Source organism: Gobio gobio (genome assembly GCF_949357685.1).
Source record: "Gobio gobio genome assembly, chromosome: 12".
Classification (NCBI taxonomy): Eukaryota; Metazoa; Chordata; class Actinopteri; order Cypriniformes; family Gobionidae; genus Gobio; species Gobio gobio.
In genome coordinates, this window is record NC_137105.1 from 95,001 (window position 1) to 114,043 (window position 19,043).

A 19,043-nucleotide genomic window follows, 5' to 3' on the forward strand; every position below is an offset into this window, starting at 1 on the left:
ACCCGCCCCTCAGAGCCGAGCAAGTGCAGGGATTGGTGGACAAATACGAGCCGGACTCCATGCTTTCACAAAGAGGTCAGTCCAACTCATGTTTGATTCCTGAAAAATGAACAATGCTCATATAAGTTGAACAGAATATTTGCTCTATAAATAAAAGAGTTAAACTTACTCTCTCCAGTCCGTCCACAACATTTATTACAACTAAACTGCAGAAACAACATCACAGCCGTGAGCTCATTAACATATGACCTCTATTAAATGTGAAGTACACCAATCATAAATAAGCTCATTTACATATCACAGAGACAAAGAGCCTGTTTAACTGAAGAAGATCAGTCGTGTAAATGTGTGTTACGAGCCATAAACTCAAGAACACTGTACAGACCAGAGGACGCGTCTCTGCACTGAGGCATCCAAGAGTCTGTGTGTTTAAATACTGCAGTCTTCCACATCTGTGCTCCTGCTCCTCCATCTCCAGTTCAGAGTGCTGCATTAATGAAGTCTTCCTCCATCTCCAGTTCAGAGCGCTGCATTAATGAAGTCTTCCTCCATCTCCAGTTCAGAGCGCTGCATTAATGAAGTCTTCCTCCATCTCCAGTTCAGAGCGCTGCATTAATGAAGTCTTCCTCCATCTCCAGTTCAGAGCGCTGCATTAATGAAGTCTTCCTCCATCTCCAGTTCAGAGCGCTGCATTAATGAAGTCTTCCTCCATCTCCAGTTCAGAGTGCTGCATTAATGAAGTCTTCCTCCATCTCCAGTTCAGAGCGCTGCATTAATGAAGTCTTCCTCCATCTCCAGTTCAGAGCGCTGCATTAATGAAGTCTTCCTCCATCTCCAGTTCGGAGCGCTGCATTAATGAAGTCTTCCTCCATCTCCAGTTCAGAGCGCTGCATTAATGAAGTCTTCCTCCATCTCCAGTTCAGAGCGCTGCATTAATGAAGTCTTCCTCCATCTCCAGTTCAGAGCGCTGCATTAATGAAGTCTTCCTCCATCTCCAGTTCAGAGCGCTGCATTAATGAAGTCTTCCTCCATCTCCAGTTCAGAGCGCTGCATTAATGAAGTCTTCCTCCATCTCCAGTTCAGAGTGCTGCATTAATGAAGTCTTCCTCCATCTCCAGTTCAGAGCGCTGCATTAATGAAGTCTTCCTCCATCTCCAGTTCAGAGTGCTGCATTAATGAAGTCTTCCTCCATCTCCAGTTCAGAGCGCTGCATTAATGAAGTCTTCCTCCATCTCCAGTTCAGAGTGCTGCATTAATGAAGTCTTCCTCCATCTCCAGTTCGGAGCGCTGCATTAATGAAGTCTTCCTCCATCTCCAGTTCAGAGTGCTGCATTAATGAAGTCTTCCTCCATCTCCAGTTCAGAGTGCTGCATTAATGAAGTCTTCCTCCATCTCCAGTTCAGAGTGCTGCATTAATGAAGTCTTCCTCCATCTCCAGTTCGGAGCGCTGCATTAATGAAGTCTTCCTCCATCTCCAGTTCAGAGTGCTGCATTAATGAAGTCTTCCTCCATCTCCAGTTCAGAGCGCTGCATTAATGAAGTCTTCCTCCATCTCCAGTTCAGAGTGCTGCATTAATGAAGTCTCCCTCCATCTCCAGTTCAGAGTGCTGCATTAATGAAGTCTTCCTCCATCTCCAGTTCAGAGCGCTGCATTAATGAAGTCTTCCTCCATCTCCAGTTCAGAGCGCTGCATTAATGAAGTCTTCCTCCATCTCCAGTTCAGAGCGCTGCATTAATGAAGTCTTCCTCCATCTCCAGTTCGGAGCGCTGCATTAATGAAGTCTTCCTCCATCTCCAGTTCAGAGTGCTGCATTAATGAAGTCTTCCTCCATCTCCAGTTCAGAGCGCTGCATTAATGAAGTCTTCCTCCATCTCCAGTTCGGAGCGCTGCATTAATGAAGTCTTCCTCCATCTCCAGTTCAGAGCGCTGCATTAATGAAGTCTTCCTCCATCTCCAGTTCAGAGCGCTGCATTAATGAAGTCTTCCTCCATCTCCAGTTCAGAGCGCTGCATTAATGAAGTCTTCCTCCATCTCCAGTTCGGAGCGCTGCATTAATGAAGTCTTCCTCCATCTCCAGCTCGGAGCGCTGCATTAATGAAGTCTTCCTCCATCTCCAGTTCAGAGCGCTGCATTAATGAAGTCTTCCTCCATCTCCAGTTCAGAGCGCTGCATTAATGAAGTCTTCCTCCATCTCCAGTTCAGAGTGCTGCATTAATGAAGTCTTCCTCCATCTCCAGTTCAGAGTGCTGCATTAATGAAGTCTTCCTCCATCTCCAGTTCAGAGTGCTGCATTAATGAAGTCTTCCTCCATCTCCAGTTCAGAGCGCTGCATTAATGAAGTCTTCCTCCATCTCCAGTTCAGAGCGCTGCATTAATGAAGTCTTCCTCCATCTCCAGCTCGGAGCGCTGCATTAATGAAGTCTTCCTCCATCTCCAGTTCAGAGTGCTGCATTAATGAAGTCTTCCTCCATCTCCAGTTCGGAGCGCTGCATTAATGAAGTCTTCCTCCATCTCCAGTTCAAAGCGCTGCATTAATGAAGTGATCCTCCATCTCCAGCTCGGAGCGCTGCATTAATGAAGTCTTCCTCCATCTCCAGTTCAGAGCGCTGCATTAATGAAGTGATCCTCCATCTCCAGCTCGGAGCGCTGCATTAATGAAGTCTTCCTCCATCTCCAGTTCGGAGCGCTGCATTAATGAAGTCTTCCTCCATCTCCAGTTCAAAGCGCTGCATTAATGAAGTGATCCTCCATCTCCAGCTCGGAGCGCTGCATTAATGAAGTCTTCCTCCATCTCCAGTTCAGAGCGCTGCATTAATGAAGTGATCCTCCATCTCCAGCTCGGAGCGCTGCATTAATGAAGTCTTCCTCCATCTCCAGTTCGGAGCGCTGCATTAATGAAGTCTTCCTCCATCTCCAGTTCGGAGCGCTGCATTAATGAAGTCTTCCTCCATCTCCAGCTCGGAGCGCTGCATTAATGAAGTCTTCCTCCATCTCCAGTTCAGAGCGCTGCATTAATGAAGTCTTCCTCCATCTCCAGTTCAGAGCGCTGCATTAATGAAGTCTTCCTCCATCTCCAGCTCGGAGCGCTGCATTAATGAAGTCTTCCTCCATCTCCAGTTCGGAGCGCTGCATTAATGAAGTCTTCCTCCATCTCCAGTTCAGAGCGCTGCATTAATGAAGTCTTCCTCCATCTCCAGTTCGGAGCGCTGCATTAATGAAGTCTTCCTCCATCTCCAGTTCGGAGCGCTGCATTAATGAAGTCTTCCTCCATCTCCAGTTCGGAGCGCTGCATTAATGAAGTCTTCCTCCATCTCCAGTTCGGAGCGCTGCATTAATGAAGTCTTCCTCCATCTCCAGTTCAAAGCGCTGCATTAATGAAGTCTTCCTCCATCTCCAGTTCAGAGCGCTGCATTAATGAAGTCTTCCTCCATCTCCAGTTCAGAGTGCTGCATTAATGAAGTCTTCCTCCATCTCCAGTTCAGAGCGCTGCATTAATGAAGTCTTCCTCCATCTCCAGTTCGGAGCGCTGCATTAATGAAGTCTTCCTCCATCTCCAGTTCGGAGCGCTGCATTAATGAAGTCTTCCTCCATCTCCAGTTCGGAGCGCTGCATTAATGAAGTCTTCCTCCGTGGTGTTCCCTCACGAGGCTGGAAAGGTGAGCGCTCCGCTGAGATGAAAGCCACCCTTTGCTGCCTCATTAGAGGAAGCCCGTTCGGATGTCAGAGGAAGAACTGTGTTAATTAGGCTGTGGGAGTCTACAGAGGGCATGGCAGGATTAATTAGCGTGAAGTGGCCAGAGGGACGGCGGGACGTTACATGTGCTAGACTCCACCTGAGAGAGGCGACTGAACAGGGACTGCAATGGGAAGCGGCCGGCCGACATTCCAGCAGCTTGAGCTGTCACTTCTGCTGAACTCACTTGTGTTTGGCATTTTAACGAGGAAACGCTCACAGCATGCTGCGGTTGCATTCAGTGCTTCTTAAACTGAGATTATGTAGATCAGAGGCGCTCATGTCTGTACCTGCTCCAAACACACCTCCAGCGTTCCTGAAGACCAGCTGGTTCTGCCCATGCAGGAGGTGGATCTCAGGAACAGAACTGGGAACGCTGGGGATCCTCCACGGGTCTGAAGCTTCCAGCACTGGCTCATATTTGCATATTTACTCAGGATTGTTGATATGGTTGTTTTGTGGTGCAGGGCAGATCTCGGTGGAGGGATTCGCCAGATATCTGAGCGGAGAAGAGAACAGTATCATCCCTCCAGAGAAGCTGGACCTGAGTGAAGACATGACGCTGCCACTCTCACATTACTTCATCAACTCCTCACACAACACCTACCTCACAGGTCAGCCAATCAGACGACTCACACAACACCTTCATCAAAGGTCAGCCAATCAGACGACTCACACAACACCTACATCAAAGGTCAGCCAATCAGACGACTCACACGACACCTACATCACAGGTCAGCCAATCAGATGACTCACACGACAACTACATCACAGGTCAGCCAATCAGACGACTCACACGACACCTATCTCACATGTCAGCCAATCAGACGACTCACAAGACACCTACCTCACAGGTCAGCCAATCAGACGACTCACAAGACACCTACCTCACAGGTCAGCCAATCAGACGACTCACACGACAACTACATCACAGGTCAGCCAATCAGACGACTCACAAGACACCTACCTCACAGGTCAGCCAATCAGACGACTTACACTATTCAGGGCAGACGTCATACTGAATGTTAGCCAGGCTGTGAGGGTTAGACTACAGTCTTTACAGTGTCATTGACTGTATAAAGATCCCATGTCACTTTCAAAACTCTTTCCAAACATGTTTTATGTTGTTTTTATATACTGTAAGTCTGATGCGGTTGTACCAGCAGTACAATCCACTGAACACACTGAATACACTGAACACACTGAACACACTGATCCACTGAACACACTGAACACACTGATCCACTGAACACACTGAACACACTGATCCACTGAACACACTGATCCACTGATCCACTGAACACACTGAACACACTGATCCACTGAACACACTGATCCACTGAACACACTGAACACACTGATCCACTGAACACACTGATCCACTGAACACACTGAACACACTGATCCACTGAACACACTGATCCACTAAACACACTGATCCACTGAACACACTGATCCACTGAACACACTGAACACACTGATCCACTGAACACACTGAACACACTGATCCACTGAACACACTGAACACACTGATCCACTGAACACACTGATCCACTGAACACACTGAACACACTGATCCACTGAACACACTGATCCACTAAACACACTGATCCACTGAACACACTGATCCACTGAACACACTGATCCACTGAACACACTGAACACACTGAACACACTGAACACACTGATCCACTGAACACACTGATCCACTGATCCACTGAACACACTGATCCACTGAACACACTGAACACACTGATCCACTGAACACACTGAACACACTGAACACACTGATCCACTGAACACACTGATCCACTGAACACACTGGTCCACTGAACACTGGACACTGGTCCACTGAACCACTGAACACACTGATCCACTGAACACACTGAACACACTGAACACACTGATCCACTGAACACACTGATCCACTGAACACACTGATCCACTGATCCACTGAACACACTGAACACACTGATCCACTGAACACACTGATCCACTGAACACACTGATCCACTGAGCCACTGAACACACTGAACACACTGATCCACTGAACACACTGAACACACTGAACACACTGAATACACTGAACACACTGAACACACTGAATACACTGAACACACTGAACACACTGAACACACTGATCCACTGAACACACTGATCCACTGAACACACTGAACACACTGATCCACTGAACACACTGATCCACTAAACACACTGATCCACTGAACACACTGATCCACTGAACACACTGATCCACTGAACACACTGAACACACTGATCCACTGAACACACTGAACACACTGATCCACTGAACACACTGAACACACTGAACACACTGAACACACTGAACACACTGATCCACTGAACACACTGATCCACTGAACACACTGAACACACTGATCCACTGAACACACTGATCCACTAAACACACTGATCCACTGAACACACTGATCCACTGAACACACTGAACACACTGATCCACTGATCCACTAAACACACTGATCCACTGAACACACTGATCCACTGATCCACTGAACACACTGAACACACTGATCCACTGAACACACTGAACACACTGATCCACTGAACACACTGAATACACTGAACACACTGAACACACTGAATACACTGAACACACTGAACACACTGATCCACTGAACACACTGAATACACTGAACACACTGAACACACTGAACACACTGAACACACTGAACACACTGATCCACTGAACACACTGAACACACTGATCCACTGAACACACTGATCCACTGATCCACTGAACACACTGAACACACTGATCCACTGAACACACTGATCCACTGAACACACTGATCCACTGATCCACTGAACACACTGAACACACTGATCCACTGAACACACTGAACACACTGATCCACTGAACACACTGAACACACTGAATACACTGAACACACTGAACACACCGATCCACTGAACACACTGAATACACTGAACACACTGAACACACTGAACACACTGAACACACTGAACACACTGAACACACTGATCCACTGAACACACTGATCCACTGATCCACTGAACACACTGAACACACTGATCCTCTGAACACACTGATCCACTGATCCACTGAACACACTGAACACACTGATCCACTGAACACACTGATCCAATTATCCACTGAACACACTGAACACACTGATCCACTGAACACACTGATCCACTGAACACACTGAACACACTGAACACACTGATCCACTGAACACACTGATCCACTGATCCACTGAACACACTGAACACACTGATCCTCTGAACACACTGATCCACTGATCCACTGAACACACTGAACACACTGATCCACTGAACACACTGATCCAATTATCCACTGAACACACTGAACACACTGATCCACTGAACACACTGATCCACTGAACACACTGAACACACTGAACACACTGATCATACTGATCCACTGAACACACTGATCCACTGAACACACTGATCCACTAAACACACTGAACACACTGAACACACTGAACACACTGATCCACTGAACACACTGAACACACTGATCCACTGAACACACTGATCCACTGAACACACTGAACACACTGATCCACTGAACACACTGATCCACTGAACACACTGATCCACTGATCCACTGAACACACTGAACACACTGATCCAATGAACACACTGAACACACTGATCCACTGAACACACTGAACACACTGAATACACTGAACACACTGAACACACCGATCCACTGAACACACTGAATACACTGAACACACTGAACACACTGAACACACTGATCCACTGAACACACTGATCCACTGATCCACTGAACACACTGAACACACTGATCCTCTGAACACACTGATCCACTGATCCACTGAACACACTGAACACACTGATCCACTGAACAAACTGATCCAATTATCCACTGAACACACTGAACACACTGATCCACTGAACACACTGATCCACTGAACACACTGAACACACTGAACACACTGAACACACTGATCCACTGAACACACTGATCCACTGATCCACTGAACACACTGAACACACTGATCCTCTGAACACACTGATCCACTGATCCACTGAACACACTGAACACACTGATCCACTGAACACACTGATCCAATTATCCACTGAACACACTGAACACACTGATCCACTGAACACACTGATCCACTGAACACACTGAACACACTGAACACACTGAACACACTGATCATACTGATCCACTGAACACACTGATCCACTGAACACACTGATCCACTAAACACACTGAACACACTGAACACACTGATCCACTGAACACACTAATCCACTGAACACACTGAACACACTGATCCACTGAACACACTGAACACACTGATCCACTGAACCACTGAACACACTGATCCACTGAACACACTGATCCACTGAACACACTGAACACACTGAACACACTGATCATACTGATCCACTGAACACACTGATCCACTGAACACACTGAACACACTGATCCACTGAACACACTGAACACACTGAACACACTGATCCACTGAACACACTGAACACACTGAACACACTGATCACACTGATCCACTGAACACACTGATCCACTGAACTCACTGAACACACTGAACACACTGATCCACTGAACACACTGATCCACTGAACTCACTGAACACACTGATCCACTGAACACACTGATCCACTGAACACACTGATCCACTGAACACACTGAACACACTGAACACACTGAACACACTGAATACACTGAACACACTGAACACACTGATCCACTGAACACACTGAATACACTGAACACACTGAACACACTGATCCACTGAACACACTGATCCACTGAACACACTGAACACACTGAACACACTGAATACACTGATCCACTGAACACACTGAACACACTGAACACACTGAACACACTGAACACACTGATCCACTGAACACACTGATCCACTGAACACACTGATCCACTGAACTCACTGAACACACTGAACACACTGAGCACACTGAACACACTGATCCACTGAACACACTGAACACACTGAACACACTGATCATACTGATCCACTGAACACACTGATCCACTGAACACACTGAACACACTGATCCACTGAACACACTGATCCACTGAACACACTGATCCACTGAACACACTGAACACACTGAACACACTGAACACACTGAACACACTGAATACACTGAACACACTGAACACACTGATCCACTGAACACACTGATCATACTGATCCACTGAACACACTGATCCACTGAACACACTGAACACACTGATCATACTGATCCACTGAACACACTGATCCACTGAACACACTGAACACACTGAACACACTGATCCACTGAACACACTGAACACACTGATCCACTGATCCACTGAACACACTGATCCACTGAACACACTGAACACACTGATCCACTGAACACACTGATCCACTGAACACACTGAACACACTGATCCACTGAACCACTGAACACACTGATCCACTGAACACACTGATCCACTGAACACACTGATCCACTGAACACACTGATCCACTGATCCACTGAACACACTGATCCACTGAACACACTGATCCACTGAACACACTGAACACACTGAACACACTGATCCACTGAACACACTGAACACACTGATGCACTGAACCACTGAACACACTGATCCACTGAACACACTGATCCACTGAACACACTGAACACACTGATCCACTGAACACACTGAACACACTGATCATACTGATCCACTGAACACACTGATCCACTGAACACACTGAACACACTGATCCACTGAACACACTGAACACACTGAACACACTGAACACACTGATCATACTGATCCACTGAACACACTGATCCACTGAACACACTGATCCACTGAACACACTGAACACACTGATCACACTGATCCACTGAACACACTGAACACACTGAACACACTGATCACACTGATCCACTGAACTCACTGAACACACTGAACACACTGATCCACTGATCCACTGAACACACTGATCCATTGATCTCACTGAGCACACTGAACACACTGATCCACTGAACACACTGAACACACTGAACACACTGAACACACTGATCATACTGATCCACTGAACACACTGATCCACTGAACACACTGAACACACTGATCCACTGAACACACTGATCCACTGAACACACTGATCCACAGAACTCACTGAACACACTGAGCACACTGATCCACTGAACACACTGATCCACTGAACACACTGAACACACTGATCCACTGAACACACTGATCCACTTAACACACTGATCCACTGAACACACTGAACACACTGATCCACTGAACACACTGATCCACTTAACACACTGATCCACTGATCCACTGAACACACTGAACACACTGATCCACTGAACACACTGATCCACTGAACACACTGATCCACTTAACACACTGATCCACTGAACACACTGATCCACTGAACATACTGATCCACTGAACACACTGATCCACTGAACACACTGATCCACTGAATATACTGAACACACTGATCCACTGAACACACTGAACACACTGATCCACTGAACACACTGAACACACTGATCCACTGAACACACTGATCCACTGAACACACTGAACACACTGATCCACTGAACACACTGATCCACTTAACACACTGATCCACTGAACACACTGATCCACTGAACATACTGATCCACTGAACACACTGATCCACTGAACACACTGATCCACTGAAAACACTGAACACACTGAACACACTGATCCACTGAACACACTGATCCACTGAACCCAATGATCCACTGAATACACTGAACACACTGATCCACTGAACACACTGTTCCACTGAACACACTGATCCACTGAACCCACTGAACCCACTGAACCCACTGAACACACTGATCCAATGAACACACTGATCCACTGAACACACTGAACACACTGATCCACTGAACACACTGAACACACTGAACACACTGATCCACTGAACACACTGATCCACTGATCCACTGAACACACTGAACACACTGATCCTCTGAACACACTGATCCACTGATCCACTGAACACACTGAACACACTGATCCACTGAACACACTGATCCAATTATCCACTGAACACACTGAACACACTGATCCACTGAACACACTGATCCACTGAACACACTGAACACACTGAACACACTGATCATACTGATCCACTGAACACACTGATCCACTGAACACACTGATCCACTAAACACACTGAACACACTGAACACACTGAACACACTGATCCACTGAACACACTGATCCACTGAACACACTAATCCACTGAACACACTGAACACACTGATCCACTGAACACACTGAACACACTGATCCACTGAACCACTGAACACACTGATCCACTGAACACACTGATCCACTGAACACACTGAACACACTGAACACACTGATCATACTGATCCACTGAACACACTGATCCACTGAACACACTGAACACACTGATCCACTGAACACACTGAACACACTGAACACACTGATCACACTGATCCACTGAACACACTGAACACACTGAACACACTGAACACACTGATCACACTGATCCACTGAACACACTGATCCACTGAACTCACTGAACACACTGAACACACTGATCCACTGAACACACTGATCCACTGAACTCACTGAACACACTGATCCACTGAACACACTGATCCACTGAACACACTGATCCACTGAACACACTGAACACACTGAACACACTGAACACACTGAACACACTGAATACACTGAACACACTGAACACACTGATCCAATGAACACACTGAATACACTGAACACACTGAACACACTGATCCACTGAACACACTGATCCACTGAACACACTGAACACACTGAACACACTGAATACACTGATCCACTGAACACACTGAACACACTGAACACACTGAACACACTGAACACACTGATCCACTGAACACACTGATCCACTGAACACACTGATCCACTGAACTCACTGAACACACTGAACACACTGAGCACACTGAACACACTGATCCACTGAACACACTGAACACACTGAACACACTGATCATACTGATCCACTGAACACACTGATCCACTGAACACACTGAACACACTGATCCACTGAACACACTGATCCACTGAACACACTGATCCACTGAACACACTGAACACACTGAACACACTGAACACACTGAACACACTGAATACACTGAACACACTGAACACACTGATCCACTGAACACACTGATCATACTGATCCACTGAACACACTGATCCACTGAACACACTGAACACACTGATCATACTGATCCACTGAACACACTGATCCACTGAACACACTGAACACACTGAACACACTGATCCACTGAACACACTGAACACACTGATCCACTGATCCACTGAACACACTGATCCACTGAACACACTGAACACACTGAACACACTGATCCACTGAACACACTGAACACACTGATCCACTGAACCACTGAACACACTGATCCACTGAACACACTGATCCACTGAACACACTGATCCACTGAACACACTGATCCACTGATCCACTGAACACACTGATCCACTGAACACACTGATCCACTGAACACACTGAACACACTGAACACACTGATCCACTGAACACACTGAACACACTGATGCACTGAACCACTGAACACACTGATCCACTGAACACACTGATCCACTGAACACACTGAACACACTGATCCACTGAACACACTGAACACACTGATCATACTGATCCACTGAACACACTGATCCACTGAACACACTGAACACACTGATCCACTGAACACACTGAACACACTGAACACACTGAACACACTGATCATACTGATCCACTGAACACACTGATCCACTGAACACACTGATCCACTGAACACACTGAACACACTGATCACACTGATCCACTGAACACACTGAACACACTGAACACACTGATCACACTGATCCACTGAACTCACTGAACACACTGAACACACTGATCCACTGATCCACTGAACACACTGATCCATTGATCTCACTGAGCACACTGAACACACTGATCCACTGAACACACTGAACACACTGAACACACTGAACACACTGATCATACTGATCCACTGAACACACTGATCCACTGAACACACTGAACACACTGATCCACTGAACACACTGATCCACTGAACACACTGATCCACAGAACTCACTGAACACACTGAGCACACTGATCCACTGAACACACTGATCCACTGAACACACTGAACACACTGATCCACTGAACACACTGATCCACTTAACACACTGATCCACTGAACACACTGAACACACTGATCCACTGAACACGCTGATCCACTTAACACACTGATCCACTGAACACACTGATCCACTGAACACACTGAACACACTGATCCACTGAACACACTGATCCACTTAACACACTGATCCACTGATCCACTGAACACACTGAACACACTGATCCACTGAACACACTGATCCACTGAACACACTGATCCACTTAACACACTGATCCACTGAACACACTGATCCACTGAACATACTGATCCACTGAACACACTGATCCACTGAACACACTGATCCACTGAATATACTGAACACACTGATCCACTGAACACACTGATCCACTGAACACACTGAACACACTGATCCACTGAACACACTGATCCACTGAACACACTGAACACACTGATCCACTGAACACACTGATCCACTTAACACACTGATCCACTGAACACACTGATCCACTGAACATACTGATCCACTGAACACACTGATCCACTGAACACACTGATCCACTGAAAACACTGAACACACTGATCCACTGAACACACTGATCCACTGAACCCACTGAACACACTGATCCACTGAACACACTGATCCACTGAACACACTGATCCACTGAACACACTGAACACACTGAACACACTGATCCACTGAACACACTGATCCACTGAACCCAATGATCCACTGAATACACTGAACACACTGATCCACTGAACACACTGATCCACTGAACACACTGATCCACTGAACCCACTGAACCCACTGAACCCACTGAACCCACTGAACACACTGATCCAATGAACACACTGATCCACTGAACACACTGAACACACTGATCCACTGAACACACTGAACACACTGAACCCACTGAACACACTGATCCACTGAACATACTGAACACACTGATCCACTTAACACACTGAACACACTGATCCACTGAACACACTGATCCACTGAACACACTGAACCCACTGAACACACTGATCCACTGAACACACTGAACACACTGAACACACTGATCCACTGAACACACTGATCCACTGAACACACTGAACCCACTGAACACACTGATCCACTGAACACACTGATCCACTGAACACACTGAACACACTGATCCACTGAACACACTGATCCACTGAACACACTGAACACACTGATCCACTGAACACACTGATCCACTGAACACACTGAACACACTGATCCACTGAACACACTGAACACACTGATCCACTGAACACACTGAACACACTGATCCACTGAACACACTGAACCCACTGAACACACTGAACACACTGAACACACTGAACACACTGATCCACTGAACACACTGAACACACTGATCCACTGAACACACTGAACCCACTGAACACACTGTATTTCTGTCCCTCATAGCTTCGTTCTCATTCCTGTCGCTTCATTGATCTCAGGTCTCTCTGAGCTAATCAGCTTTACAGTAAACTCTTCTAGAGGCTTCTGGTCCATACGGACGTTCTCTGAACAGAATATCTGCTCTTATGAATATGTATTTTGAGAGAATGTGTCTCTTTGGCCAGCGAAGGTGGTAAGAATGTGACTGTTGGTCACTCATGAGTCAGCAGGCACTGTTGAGGTCAGTCAAGTCAAGTCAACTTTATTTATATAGCGCTTTTAACAATGTAGATTGTTTCAAAGCAGCTTTACAGTGTTAAACAGGAAAATAATGCAGCATAATTTTATTCAGCTGTATAGCCATTCTGGAAAAATTTCAAGTATCATACAGTGACAGTGTGGGCTTTAGATCAATAATTTGATCAGTAATTTAGTTTAAATGGTTAATTTAGTTTATTATTTAGATGTATTTCGATGTTTAGTTGAAAAATTTAGTGTCCCCAACTGAGCACGCCAAGCCAGAGGCAACAGTGGCAAGGAAACCAAAACCCCATTAGGTGACCTAATGGAGAAAAATAAACCTTGGGAGAAACCAGGCTCAGTCGGGGTGCCAGTTCTCCTCTGGCCAATTAACAAACAGCGTATTATTATTATTATTCTGGCAGTTTTACAGCTCGGAGGTCATAATAGATCAGAATATTCGAGGGACCGGGGGCAACATGCTGGAGACGGGTTTATTGAGGTGACCCACGTCGGTTTGCAGTGAAGGCAACAGTTAAAACCACAGCCCTCTGGGATTTTCTTTGGGTTTTAATGACTGTTTCTGTCTTCATCAGACCAGGTGAATAAGTGAATGTGCAGATGTTTAGCCTTTGAACATGAACTACTGTGAGACCAAATGCTCATAAATATCCAAATAACCCTCAATGTCTACACTCTAAAAAAAAAAAAGGTTCTATATTGCACCAAAAATGGTTCTTGGCTCGTAATCATAGGGGAACCTTTTTTAGTGCTATATAGCACCAATTTTGGTGCTTCAGTGGTTCTTCAGCGGTTCTTCAGAGGTTCTTCACCGGTTCTTTGACTAAGGTGCTATATAGCACCTCTGAAGAACCGCTGAAGAACCACTGAAGCACCAAAATTGGTGCTATATAGCACTAAAAAGGTTCCCCTATGATTACGAGCCTTTTTTTTTTGAGTGTATCATTTGTGGTTTGAACAGATGATCCAGCGTGAATGCTGTTTCAGACGCTAATACGTTTAGAATTAGCCATTCGAGAGAAGATGGAGTGACTAAAATGTCCTGGCGGTTTTTGCACTTACTTAATTGTAGAATTATGATATTAATGTCCGTATCATTTGCGGTAATGGCCGTACTTCAGTTGGACGCGGTTTCAGCACTTGCACTCAATCTACTCAAATTTACAATAAAACACGAGAAGTCTTACTAATGCATTTTCAGAGTTCTGTTAATTATCCCAATCAGGAAGTACATAATCGCTCAGAAATGTGATTTCTGTAATGTGACCCACCTTCATTAAAGGCTTTGCATTGCAGTTCTTCTCAGCTGATGTGCATGAGTGTTGCAGGTGAAATGGAATAATAACTTTTACAGTTTGCAGACAGTGTTATGAAAGCATAATAAACAGAATGATCATCTTTGAAAGCAGGAGAAACATGCGCTCTCTGTGTCCCGCAGCGGGTCAGCTGGCCGGAAACTCATCGGTGGAGATCTACCGGCAGGTTCTGCTGTCCGGCTGCCGCTGTGTGGAGCTGGATTGCTGGAAGGGCCGGACCGCAGACGAGGAGCCGGTCATCACACACGGCTTCACCATGACCTCCGAGATCTCCTTCAAGGTACATTGACAGACAATGCATGTATCTCCTTGTGAGGTTTGAGATTGAGTTGATGTTTAACAGAACATTCAGACCGGAAGGAGCTTTAGGAACTGTGAGGCATGAAAGAGGCAGATGTACAGACCCAGGACCGAAGATGTTAGAATGGTCGTGTTTAAGCACTGAGCCCATAACGCCACCATCAGGTTGTAATGGTGAAAGCAAGTGGTTATAGATTAGAATAAGTGACCTGCGATGGACTGGTGTGTTTCCCTGAGATGCTGGGATAGACTCTAGCCTTCAGTTTGTACACAGTGTGAATACTGTTGATGAAGAGCCGTAATAGAGCTGGCCAGAACACACTATCCTTTATCTGGACGCGATGTCTCATCGTTCTCTGTGGCACATGATCAAACACAGATAAAGCACCAGTTACACACCTCACTGACTGTCCTTCAGTCATTTCCATCATGACCATCGGTTTCAAAGGCTCATGTTTTCAGGAGGTGATCGAGGCCATAGCAGAGACTGCCTTCAAGACGTCCCCGTTCCCGGTCATCCTGTCCTTTGAGAACCACGTGGACTCGTAAGTTCCTAAGGTCTTTTCACATCATTCACACACATTACAATATTATAAATGCTCAAATTAGTGCAAAGAATTGTCTTACCGTCTCTCTGTTGGTGTCTCAGTCCCAAACAGCAGGCAAAGATGGCAGAGTATTGTCGATCAATATTTGGAGAAGCATTGCTCACAGACTCGCTGGAGAAATATCCTGTGAGTGAAAAAACAGATCACACACTCACAAAACACAGCCTCACACACACACTCACACTCACACACACACACACACACACACACACACACACACACACACACACACACACACACACACACACACACACACACACACACACACACACACACACACACACACACACACACACACACACTCACAAACACACACACACACACACCCACACAAACACACACACTCACTCACTCACTCACTCACTCACTCACTCACTCACACACTCACTCTCACACACACACACACACACACACACACACACACACACACACACACACACACACACACACACACACACACACACACACACACACACACACACACACACACACACACACTCACACACTCACTCACACTCACACACTCACTCACTCACTCACTCTCACTCTCACACACACACACACACACACACACACACACACACACACACACACACACACACACACACACACACACACACACACACACACACACACACACACTCACACACATACTACAATTTTTGGAAGAACTGGTCCTTTAAAAGCTACATTATCAACTGTTTTGTTTGTTCTAATCGTATAAAAGTAAATTATTGGGTTTTCCTGGTTTGTCTCGTGTGTTTAGCTGGAGGCCGGCGTTCCTCTGCCGAGCCCAGTGGACCTGATGGGGAAAATCCTCATCAAAAACAAGAAGAATTCCCACAAAGCTGATGGCAGCGGCAAGAAGAAGCTGACAGAGCAGACGTCCAGCGCCTGCAGTGACACGTCCAGTGTGTGTGAGCCCTCGTCCCCCAGCGCAGGTACTAAACCCCTCCAGCGTCGACACGTCCAGCGTGTGTGAGCCCTCGTCCCCCAGCACAGGTACTAAACCCCTCCGGCATCGACACGTCCAGTGTGTGTGAGCCCTCGTCCCCCAGCGCAGGTACTAAACCCCTCCGGCATCGACACGTCCAGCGTGTGTGAGCCCTCGTCCCCCAGCGCAGGTACTAAACCCCTCCGGCATCGGCACGTCCAGTGTGTGTGAGCCCTCGTCCCCCAGCGCAGGTACTAAACCCCTCCGGCATCGACACGTCCAGTGTGTGTGAGCCCTCGTCCCCCAGCGCAGGTACTAAACCCCTCCGGCATCGGCACGTCCAGTGTGTGTGAGCCCTCGTCCCCAGCGCAGGTACTAAACCCCTCCGGCATCGACACGTCCAGCGTGTGTGAGCCCTCGTCCCCCAGCGCAGGTACTAAACCCCTCCGGCATCGACACGTCCAGTGTGTGTGAGCCCTCGTCCCCCAGCGCAGGTACTAAACCCCTCCGGCATCGACACGTCCAGTGTGTGTGAGCCCTCGTCCCCCAGCGCAGGTACTAAACCCCTCCGGCATCGACACGTCCAGTGTGTGTGAGCCCTCGTCCCCCAGCGCAGGTACTAAACCCCTCCAGCGTCGACACGTCCAGTGTGTTTGAGCCCTCGTCCCCCAGCGCAGGTACTAAACCCCTCCGGCATCGACACGTCCAGTGTGTGTGAGCCCTCGTCCCCCAGCGCAGGTACTAAACCCCTCCGGCATCGACACGTCCAGTGTGTGTGAGCCCTCGTCCCCCAGCGCAGGTACTAAACCCCTCCGGCATCGACACGTCCAGTGTGTGTGAGCCCTCGTCCCCCAGCGCAGGCACTAAACCCCTTGATGGCATCCGACGTCGACACGTCCAGCGTGTGTGAGCCCTCGTCCCCCAGCGCAGGCACTAAACCCCTCCGGCATCCGGCGTCGACACGTCCAGCGTGTGTGAGCCCTCGTCCCCCAGCGCAGGTACTAAACCCCTCCGGCATCGACACGTCCAGCGTGTGTGAGCCCTCGTCCCCCAGCGCAGGTACTAAACCCCTCCGGCATCGACACGTCCAGTGTGTGTGAGCCCTCGTCCCCCAGCACAGGTACTAAACCCCTCCGGCATCGACACGTCCAGTGTGTGTGAGCCCTCGTCCCCCAGCGCAGGCACTAAACCCCTCCGGCATCCGGCGTCGAC

At 47.2% G+C, this 19,043-nt stretch overlaps 1 protein-coding gene across 1 annotated transcript in view; it reads left to right on the forward strand.

Moving 5' to 3' along the window:
• The window catches only part of plcb1l (phospholipase C beta 1-like), a 110,479-nt gene that overhangs the window by 62,718 nt on the left and 28,718 nt on the right, over positions 1-19,043 (forward strand). Inside the window, exons 9-14 of the mRNA XM_079831689.1 lie at positions 1-75; positions 4,202-4,348; positions 16,112-16,269; positions 16,752-16,834; positions 16,939-17,023; positions 17,664-17,838. The exon at positions 1-75 is cut by the window's left edge and continues 92 nt beyond it. Of these exons, the coding sequence (XP_079687815.1) occupies positions 1-75; positions 4,202-4,348; positions 16,112-16,269; positions 16,752-16,834; positions 16,939-17,023; positions 17,664-17,838 (723 nt within the window). The remainder of the gene's footprint in view (positions 76-4,201; positions 4,349-16,111; positions 16,270-16,751; positions 16,835-16,938; positions 17,024-17,663; positions 17,839-19,043) is intronic.